At 28.0% G+C, this 12191-nt stretch overlaps 1 protein-coding gene across 1 annotated transcript in view; it reads left to right on the plus strand.

The window, feature by feature from the left end:
- The first annotated feature begins 2343 nt into the window (after positions 1-2343).
- Positions 2344-12191, plus strand: part of LOC145252368 (protein fuzzy homolog) — a 1014795-nt gene continuing 1004947 nt past the window's right edge. Inside the window, exons 1-2 of the mRNA XM_080111766.1 lie at positions 2344-2417; positions 7400-7553. Coding sequence (XP_079967892.1) covers positions 2344-2417; positions 7400-7553 — 228 coding nt within the window. The remainder of the gene's footprint in view (positions 2418-7399; positions 7554-12191) is intronic.

Consider the following 12191-nt stretch of genomic DNA (forward strand, 5'->3'; position numbering starts at 1 on the left):
GGTAAGGCAGGCTCTTAGTGACCGATTCAAATCCGCAACATCAATTTCTCGTGATTTTAATGAACAGACTGGGAAAAATATATCTAGAAAAACTGTTTCTCGACGGTTAGCAGCTGCCGGATTGCATGCCAGGGTGCCAGTATCTAAACCCTTGATCTCCAAGAAGAACAAAAATAGCCGTTTGAAGTTTGCCCATGAGCATGTCGTCTGGACTGATGAACAATGGGCTAAGGTTCACTTCAGCGATGAATCCAAGTTCAATTTGTTTGGATCTGATGGAAAGAAGCATGTACGGCGTAAAGCAGGTGAACGATTATCCTCCAAATGTGTTAAAAAGACACTTAAATTCGGAGGGGGAAGTGTAATGGTGTGGGGTATGATATTCTCGGAAGGAGTTGACCCTCTAGTTCGAATCTATGGTAGGGTTAATGCGGAGACTTATAAGCAGCTCCTTCAACAACATGTCATTGAGAGCTTACGCCTTTCACCTAATCAGCCAAACATTTTTATGCAAGATAACGCCCCTTACCATAAAGCTAAAAAAGTGATAAGTTACCTCAAGGAAGAAGAAATAAGAGTAATGGACTGGCCAGCGAGGTGTCCGGATCTGAATCCGATAGAAAATGTTTGGAAAATGATTGGAGAAAGAGCACAGATGAGGAATCCCCAAAATCAAAATCATTTGTGGGATTTAATGAAGGAAGAGTGGGAAAAGATAAATCCTGAATTTTGCAAGAAACTAATCCAGTCTTGTGGTCGAAGATGCAGTGAGGTCATAAAGAATAAAGGGATGTTCACTAAATATTGAATGAATTTATTTTTTAAAACATTTGCATTAAAAAAAAAACATAAAGTTTCTATTTCGTTCCTTAACTTTTGTCCAGGATAAATCCACAGATATAATTTAAAACTAAAATATTTCTCAATATTGAATCGTAATTTTATTTATTCTTTTTCTTTTGGTACTAGTTTATACACATTGGTTCTATTTGTTTATTCTGAGTATTTCAGAAAAATCCATGCACTAATTTTTTAAATATACATGAATAATTGTAATCTTTTTTTCGTTCCTTATATTATGGCCGATACTGTATATATATATATATATATATATATATATATATATATATATATATATATATATATATATATATATATATATATGTGTGTGTGTGTGTGTTTTGATGAATTTTTATCTAGGCTTTCTGGTGTTATTTTACCTTTACACAGGTAATCACTGGCAATATAATAATTGTATTGAATGAGTAAAAAAGAGCTTTACAAGGCAAGCTAATATTTATTTACTTTTGAGCGTTGGTGGAGATATGCTCTCTTCGGAGTGCCGTTCTAATTGTTATCAGATTGCATTTCAGTTGATGCAGACTTTTCACTAGAATGACATAAATTGCTTTCGTTATCTGTTTCAGAGGCAGATTAGATTTCCAGGTTGACCTCTGACCTTGTCTTTTCTTCAGTCAGAATATCTTGATCCGCACAGAGCGAGCTTTGGAACTTCCCAGAAACAAAAATAATATTGGGCTTCCCAATCAAAGGATGATGGTTGTATATTTGCATCCTCATCTATTATTATTATTATTATTATTATTATTATTATTATTATAATCATAATAATAATAAGTAAAAAGGCTCATAGAATGCCAACCTTTTTAAAACGAACCCTAAAAATAGCAGGAACGGATATTGTTAAGCCATGTTCATTCAATCTGTGTATTTAACGATGAAAATATTGTTACAACCACCAGTGACAGACCAACAGAAAATGCTAATTCAAACTTACGCATAGAAAACGAAAGAATATGCTATTTCTAACTTAAGCATGACAGACCAAAGAAAATGCTATTTTAAACTTAAGCGTGAAAAACTACAGAAGATTATTTTAAAACTTAAATGAAAGATCAAAGAATATGCCATTTCAAACTTAAGCATGCCACGTCAACAAAAATGCTATTTCAAACTTAAGCATGGCACACCAATGAAAATGATATGTCAAATTTAATCGTTATAGACTAAAAAAAATTCAAGAATTAAGTATGTCCTTACCACAGATTATTTTCTAAAATTAGGCGTGACACACCAACGAAAATACTATTTCAAACTTGCACGTGACGGACCAACAAAAAATACTTTTTAAAACTTGGACGCATCTGAAATAAAGCATGTCCGTCGAATTAGTGCGTTTAACAATCAAAATTCAATTTCATACTGAAGTGTGACATATTGACTAACAGAGCCTCTAAATGAGTTACAAGGATGCATATAAGAACCCAATGGAACTCAAAAATAAACTACACTTTCCTAACCATTTCCCAGACTCGGCTAATTATGCATTGGAGTCTCCTCTTGAAAGCTCCTCTAAACCTTAGCAGTTTTGATTATACAGTTTCTGGCTTCCTCTGGTATGTTCCAAACGGAGATCCGATTCACGTTTCAAGAAAGATGGGCACTTGGACTCTGACAAGAAAAGAAAGCAATCACTTGCAAAAAAGAAGCCATACTCTTGTGTCCGTACGCACGAGATAGGTGCACGCGTTGTGTGGGCATCTTCGAGAATGGGGCACCATTTAGCTTCTCGATCTATCTTTCTTGTGCATGGGTGAATCAGTGTACAGGCTTAACCTTATTTACTAGTTGGAATATCTGTCTACGGTGGGCAAGAGGGGGGAGAGTACAACGTTCACCTATTTACAAAACAAAATAACACTTTTTTTTTTCTTTTTTTTTTTCTTTTCTATTACATTTTCACCCCAAAGAAGGCACATTGCCACTTTGATGTAGGAGGCTACTATCAGGGACATAATCTACAGGGGTACTATGTGGGGAGTTGGACAGCAAGATGTCGGTTCACGTAACACTTGAACTTCTGCATGTCAGTACAGTTGTGCAAGCAGACACCTGGAAGGGGATTCCAAAGTCTAGCGGTTCTGGGGAAGAAACTACTGGAGTAGAAGGCTCTCTTACATCTAGGGATCTCAACTGAACTGTGAAGGGGTTGGATCTTGCTGCTTGTCGGGTTTGTCGGGGGTATTTACATCGAGGGGGTACAAGTGCTTGCAGTTCCTCGGAGCATTCACCATTAAAGTAATTGTATAGAACAGGCAGAGGAATGCTACATTTCGTCGATGGGACAGAGGCTGAAGCTTAGATGACAGTTGTTATATCATTATTGATTAACATTAACGCTGCACGATGTTTCTCAATTTTTTGAGATGACGAGTTATTATTCGTATTATTTGGATTCTTCGGACTATTGCTCTCATCTTTAGTTGTTTTTTTTACACAGAAGTCACCCTGAAGGCCATTCGATTATAAGATTTAACGAATATAAAGTGGTAGTGTAATAATCGTTAATAGTATAAGTTAGATAGAATTTGATTAATTAAGGGGACGGCTCAACAAAAACTTGTTTACATTGGACTTGAAGGCTACCATATTGTAATCAGCCGGGAAGCAGACCAGTGGAACATGGCTCCACAGGCAGGCAGTTCTAGGAAAGAAGCTTTGTTCATGGAATTTGCATTTAGATTTACACACAGAATGGGGAAAATGGTTGTAGTTAGTCGAGTGTTTTTTATGAAAGTTTAGCAAGGGAGGACCATAGATTGGAGCCCAGGCGAGTACTTGTCAGGAAAATGACGATAGATCAGAGAAAAGATCGTAATATCTTTTCTGTGGGAAAAAGGTTGCAGGAAAAAAGAAAGGGTATCATCTACTAGGTTTTGAAGCTGGGTTTGAACCCTGTCAAGGCAGGATAGGCCGTTATTCTCACAATGTCCTAAGTAATTTGAAATTGTATGTTCGAGTGTCGCCCGCACTGAGGATTGAACCTTCAACTTCCAGAAGAGTCCAACTTTACAACTGAATTTCATCAAATACTTTATCCACTACTCTACTGAACGTTTGAAGGTTCAATCCTGAATCCGGGCAACATTGAAAATACAATTGTAAATTACTTAGGACTGCTATCCAGTCGGGATTGATGGAACGAGAACATACCCCCCCCCTGGAATCATTTTTATTTTACTGTTTGGCTTTCACATAAAGAAAGAAAACAAATGAAAAATCAGAATGCTGTTTTGTTATAAAATAATAAGTTGTAGGAAAAATTGACTTTAAAATAATTGCAAAAGAAATACATTTTTGATGAATTTCTTTCGAAATTATTTAGAAAACTGAATTTACTTTATAGTTCTTTAAAAACGGGCAAAAGTTATGGACCGTTGACTTAAAATGGGTGCTTTATACCAAATTGATGGTTGAATATTGTTAAATTTGTACTAATCTTTTACATTAAATAAGCCCTATTTATCCCTAACTCGAATGGATGGTGTAATACTTAGTTCGCTGCACCTTATCATAACAAAGGTCAATACAAAATTTCTGAGGAAAATGAAATGGACAGACAGACAAAAAGGAATATGATATTATATATATGTTTATTATGTGATGAGCATTGATCTATTGTTTTCTTCTAAGATTTGTAACGAAAAACTTCTTTATTTAAAAGTTTTTTTTCTAAGGGTGTTTCTAAATAATAGATTTTTACATCTTTTTTTTTTTTTTTTTAAAGAGGGTTGATTTTTGCCAATTTTCAAGTTTGTAGATCGAACAGTCAAATAGTCTGGTTACCGGACAGACAAACACCAGATAAAACTTATATAAAATTTAGAATCACATAATAAAATTTTAATTTATATTACAATTAAATCCCTATTTTTTAACTTAATTTTTAATTTAAACAGTTTCTCAACAAATTTTGCCGCACACACGCACACACACACACAATTATATATACATATATACATATATATATCTATATATCTATATATACATATATATATATATATATATATATATATATATATCTGTGTGTATACAGAAAGTTTAAATGAGATAGGAAACCGTTTCAGATATCCATATGAAACTCTCTTCAATCAATACTCATCAAGCTGAAGAGAGCTTGACATCGGTATCTAAAACGGTCCCCTATTATCAGGTTTAAAACCGACGGTACTGATGACTTATCTCGTCTAAACTTTCTGTAGATATGAATATGCTCTTATTTTCAGATTTATTTTTCTTATAATAGAGCACTCTGGAATCCTTTTTCACACATGATGATGCACCAGATGATTATATTTTAATTTATTCCTTTTGGGAGGAGGGGTTCACTTAATTAATCTCTTCTGGCTTTGTGCCATATTACCAGCGGGTACCACTGATACGCATGGACTTCGGAATTCAAAATGATTATTTAATATTTTCTGCACTTAACATTCTAACATATCTCCTCGGGCAACGCCGAGCAACGAGTCCTGCTAGTATGTATATATATATATATATATATATATATATATATATATATATATATATGAAATATTTCTGAGAAAGCGGGAAGGATTGCTATTTTCTAAGTCAGAATCTATTCCATTATTTATTACCGTTGGCAAGTTTTTGACCGTGAAGTAGTATTTTTTCTCCTTACATCGAGTGGCTTCATGCTTTGTCTGGAGCGGTTTTGCTAAAAAATAATCACTCGTTCTATTTTACTATCGTACTATTTGTTCGTCTATGCTTAATTGTTTTAATAGTTTCTTCTTGTTATTTATTTTTATTTTTATTTTTTTTTCAGCAATAATTTTCCCTAGACTTTACCTTTCCCGAACTCACTTTATTTTCTTTTCTTGTATCCATATTTTCTTTCTTTTTCTTTTTGTATATCATTTATTTTCTATACTCTTCTATGCACTTTATTTTTCAGTGTTTTCGTACTTTGTATTTTTTATGCGCTTTGTCCTAGTGCTACCAGATCAGGCTGCCTGAAGATAGCGACTTCCTAACCTAAAATGCACCAAACATTAAATTAAATGCAACAATGTTTTTCTCTTCAAATCAAACACTATGGATAAATATCTGAAAATATAAACAACTTGAAGTATGAAACGTTTTTTAAAAAATTACACGATTCAGCATTAAATACATCGAAAAAAGGTTGATATACCGTTAAACAAAACAACCAAACCAAAAATCACGAATAAATATTTGAGGAAGTTAAAGCATAAAAATTTCTGGATTCGGCCTTAAATAATCCAAAAATGTTGATATGCCGTAAAACTTGATTGATATGCCGTAAAATTTGATTGATATGCCGTAAAATTTGATTGATATGCCGTAAAATTTAATTGATATGCCGTAAAACTTGATTGATATGCCGTAAAATTTAATTGATATGCCGTAAAATTTAATTGATATGCCGTAAAATTTAATTGATATGCCGTAAAATTTGATTGATATGCCGTAAAATTTGATTGATATGCCGTAAAATTTAATTGATATGCCGTAAAATTTAATTGATATGCCGTAAAATTTAATTGATATGCCGTAAAATTTAATTGATATGCCGTAAAACTTGATTGATATGCCGTAAAATTTGATTGATATGCCGTAAAATTTAATTGATATGCCGTAAAATTTGATTGATATGCCGTAAAATTTGATTGATATGCCGTAAAACTTGATTGATATGCCGTAAAATTTGATTGATATGCCATAAAACTTGATTGATATGCCGTAAAACTTGATTGATATGCCGTAAAATTTGATTGATATGCCATAAAACTTGATTGATATGCCGTAAAACTTGATTGATATGCCGTAAAGGTTTTGTTTTCAATGTACTTCTTTCATTATTTATTTTGTTTTGTTCATTTTTTCACATACTTTGCTTTTATGTATCTTATAGTAATTTTATTTCTATTTCATTTTTTTTGTAATTTTTTTTTTTTTTTTTCATATGTATTTTTCTTTGGTACTTGTACGGTTTAGTCAAGACATTAAAAAATGAAAATATCGAAAAAAGTTTAAATTGTATGTATGCGTTATAGAACGAAGTTCTCCGAAAAAAAAATTCGCTTAATTTCATCAAGTAGTTTTTTTGTTTTTTTTTTATTTACAGCGGAAAAACACGTTTTTATGAGAGCTCGTTGAAGGCGACCATCTTGGATTTAAAAAAAAATTTGTTTGAATTTTAGAGATGGCAAAGGGAGATAACTCCAGTTAAAGCGTTGACACCCCTCCCCATCTCTAATACTAGCTTTTCTTCCTAAAAATCAAACCTTTTGCTCGGTATCATAACAAATTGTTTTTTCGCTGTAAAAAAAAAAAAAAAATACTTGATGGAATTAAGTGAAATTTTTTTTCAGAGAACTTCGTCCCATAACGGATACATACAATTTAAACTTTTTTTTTTCGATATTTTCATTTTTTAATGTCTTGACTAAACTGTATAAGTACCTTTTCTTTTTATATTTGTTTATTCTCCAAACATTTTTTCTTTTTAATTATTATTTTTTATTTTTGTTTTCCTAATTTTTTTTTTCAGTCTTACTCTGATTTTAATAACTGAAGATAACACCATCAGTGAATGTCACGTGGACAACTTCCTTGGTCTCATTTTCCATATCATTGTATTGTTTTGTGGACGAGATGATGTTGAGAACATTAAAAACCCTGAACGTTTTAAGAAGGAACTCAAGGTAGGAAATGCACTTATTTTTTACATCTTTTTAGAATATACTTGTAAAAAAAAAAAAAAATAATAGAATGATAAAAAAATACTAATAAATGTATACCAAGAAAGTAAAAAAAAATAAAATAATAATAATAAAATAAAATTTAAAAAAAAAGATTCCGTATTCCAATGAAGTAAAAGATTAACTTTTCACAATATATATATTTTTTGTATTTCTGGATTGACGATTCAAAAGTACAGACAACTCTAAGTGCGACCGGTGTCAAGTGAAAAACCTAGCCTTGATGTGAAAATGTTCCGATTACCAAACCGGTTTTCATGTTTTATTTTAAAATAAATCTCTAAAATATATTTTTAAAAAAACCAAAAAAAAAACCCCAAACATATCCAAATGTTTCACACATTGTTTTTCATGCCAATTTGCTTATTTATTTTAAACTAAAACAGGAAGTCCGGCTTGGTAATCGGAGCATTTTCACGTCGAGGCTAGGTCTTCACCTGACACCGGTGTTTCTGAATCGCCTCAGGAATTTATTGATATATTTTTTTTTTGTTTCGAAAATATACAAAACTTCTATTTGTTGAAATCTATAAATCTCTACAAACATAATTGGCAAACTGATGCATGTTTTTTTTTGTTTCAGTTCTTTTTCAATAAACAAGACATCGGGGATGTTTGTTAACAAGAGTCGGCATATTAATTTTTTAAAAATATGTCGTTTTAACAACAACAAAAATATAACGTACTTAATTGCCATGTCAGAAAATAGTAGTATATCTAAAAATTACGAAAAATCATCGAGCAGAAAGTTATTTATAGCTAAAAGTAATTTTTACGGAAAATTCGGTAAAATTGCATTTTTCTTAGATGTTATAAAGTAGACAATGAGTTCACACACAGGGGACATAACTCGGGGTGAAAATTGTTAGATCACACCGACATTCTGAGCCAATAGCGATAGCCTTTTTTTTTTTTCTTTTTTTTCCTAAAACAACATATTAAAAAAATATCGATTTGTCGACACTATCCTTTATACGTACATGACATCGCACGTGTAAAGGTCAACTTGCCCATTTCAGAGTTTCGGTCAATCGATGACTTCTTTTGTGAAATTCCGTGTTTTTCTTTTATTTATTATTTCATGAGAAAATAAAATTATTTAAACAACTTTCTCACTCAATTACACAAATTATATTTGACTAAAAGCTATTAATAAAAGTCAACGTTTGTTTTCGTACTTATCGAAAGTACAGCGAGAAATAGTAGGAGAATTAAAATGAATAAGTCTATACATTTTTCAATGAGCAGACGACATTGTGAAAAAGTTAATGTGTTGTGCGTGTGTATTTGCATTAGTGTTAGAGTGGATGTTCTTATGACTGTATTTATGAATGTATTACTGATTATAGTCAGCTGACGTACTTCCTAACTTCCTGTGTGTTTGCTACCGGAAGCGGTGACAATGGAAATCAGTTCCTTCACTTTTATTGTTTTTCAGCATTTCTATTGTGATATGATTTATTGAAATAAAATATGAGAAAAGGGCATGATTGAAAAATATACCATAAAAATTAACAAATTTTATAATTATAAAATTATACAAATAAAAAATGCATAAAATTATTATATAAAAATAATAAAAAACTATCCAGATAAAAAATATATAAATTTATTATATAAAAAATATCACAAAATTATACAGATAAAAAATGTATAAATTTATTATATAAAAATATCACAAAATTATACAGATAAAAAATGTATAAATTTATTATATAAAAAATATCACAAAATTATACAGATAAAAAATGTATAAATTTATTAAATAAAAAATATCACAAAATTATTCAGATAAAAAATGTATAAATTTATTATATAAAAAATATCACCAAAATTATACAGATAAAAAATGTATAAATTTATTATATAAAAAATATCACAAAATTATACAGATAAAAAATATATAAATTTATTATATAAAAATATCACAAAATTATACAGATAAAAAATGTATAAATTTATTATATAAAAAAATATCACAAAATTATACAGATAAAAAATGTATAAATTTATTATATAAAAAATATCACCAAAATTATACAGATAAAAAATGTATAAATTTATTATATAAAAAATATCACCAAAATTATACAGATAAAAAATGTATAAATTTATTATATAAAAAATATCACCAAAATTATACAGATAAAAAATGTATAAATTTATTATATAAAAAATATCACAAAATTATACAGATAAAAAATATATAAATTTATTATATAAAAAATATCACAAAATTATACAGATAAAAAATATATAAATTTATTCTATAAAAAATATCACCAAATCATTCAGATAAAAAATGTATAAATTTATTATATAAAAAATATCACCAAAATTATACAGATAAAAATGTATAAATTTATTATCTAAAAAAATTAACAAAATTATACAGATAAAAAATGTATAAATTTATTATATGATAAAATTAACAAAATTATACCGATAAAATATATAAATTTATTATAAAAAAATATCACAAAATTATAAAAAGATAAAAAAACACAATTAGTCTTTATTTGTACTTTTAATAACAAAATTAGAAAATAAAATTTTTATTTTATTTGGAACTTCATAAGAAATATGATTATGAAATTGTAAGAATAAATTTTTTTGAATTTTAAAAATAAATGTTGTTTTTTTTTAATTTATATCAATATATGTTTATGAAAGCATAAAAATAAAATTATTGAAATCAAAATAACAAATAAAATTATTGAAATCAAAATATCAAATAAAATTATTAAAATTAAAATAACAAATGAAATCATTGAAATAAAAATAACAAATAAAATTATTGAAATTAAAATAACAAATAAAATTATTGAAATTAAAATAACAAATAAAATTATTGAAATTAAAATAACAAATAAAATTATTGAAATTAAAATAACAAATAAAATTATTGAAATTAAAATAACAAATAAAATTATTGAAATCAAAATAACAAATGTAATTATTGAAATCAAAATAACAAATAAAATTATTGAAATCAAAATAACAAATAAAATTATTAAAATTAATATAACAAATAAAATTATTGAAATTAATATAACAAATAAAATTATTGAAATTAATATAACAAATAAAATTATTGAAATTAAAATAACAAATAAAATTATTGAAATCAAAATAACAAATAAAATTATTGAAATTAAAATAACAAATAAAATTATTGAAATTAAAATAACAAATAAAATTATTGAAATTAAAATAACAAATAAAATCATAGAAATCAAAATAACAAATAAAATTATTGAAATTAATATAACAAATAAAATTATTGAAATCAAAATAACAAATAAAATTATTGAAATCAAAATAACAAATAAAATTATTGAAATTAAAATAACAAATAAAATCATTGAAATTAAAATAACAAATAAAATTATTGAAATCAAAATAACAAATAAAATTATTAAAATTAATATAACAAATAAAATTATTGAAATCAAAATAACAAATAAAATTATTGAAATCAAAATAACAAATAAAATTATTGAAATTAAAATAACAAATAAAATTATTGAAATTAAAATAACAAATAAAATTATTGAAATTAAAATAACAAATAAAATCATTGAAATCAAAATAACAAATAAAATTATTGAAATTAATATAACAAATAAAATTATTGAAATCAAAATAACAAATAAAATTATTGAAATCAAAATAACAAATAAAATTATTGAAATTAAAATAACAAATAAAATCATTGAAATTAAAATAACAAATAAAATTATTGAAATCAAAATAACAAATAAAATTATTAAAATTAATATAACAAATAAAATTATTGAAATCAAAATAACAAATAAAATTATTGAAATTAAAATAACAAATAAAATTATTGAAATCAAAATAACAAATGAAATTATTGAATCATTTCCTATCCCAGCTCCCACCACCCCATATTATCTCCATTGACATCTCTCCCTGTATTTCTGTGAGGCGCTCTTCTGAATTTTCTTTTATATATATATTCCATTCCTCACCATCCAGTATTCTTTTGGAATTACCCCTATCTTAGTCACCAATTCAACTCCCCTCTGACCTCCAGATATTCCCATTCTTATATAATGGCACTTCAAGCTCTTCACCTTCTTTCTAATTCCCCCCCCCTCTCATGTCCCATGTCTCATGCATCTGCAGTTTTGTTTTTGTTATTCCTTCAATTTTTATTTTTTGTGTGATAAAGCTATAAACTGTTGATATGAAGAAAGGAGAGGCAGACTACCTCTTCACACAGTTACAGTAGAACCCCACGATACGGTGGCCCAAGGATACGGTTTTTTTTTTTAGGTTACGATGTGAAATACGATGTTTTTCTTACCCCTGGTTACGATATTTCCCCGCCTTACGGTTTAATTTATAATGTTATTTGATTATATATGTGTGTATTATATACTGTATAGTATTTTATTACTAATTTTTAATGCCGTATTCCGGGGTTCTACTGTATTACTATGAAACACAAGTACACTTGCTTCTACTGTGGGGGGGGGGTCAAAAGTGCTTGCAAAACGTATATACTGATAAATTTATACTTCGATATTTTCCAATATAGTAGCTATGATACTC

Source organism: Euprymna scolopes, chromosome 29 (genome assembly GCF_053919585.1).
Source record: "Euprymna scolopes isolate OS-2025 chromosome 29, ASM5391958v1, whole genome shotgun sequence".
NCBI lineage: Eukaryota > Metazoa > Mollusca > Cephalopoda > Sepiida > Sepiolidae > Euprymna > Euprymna scolopes.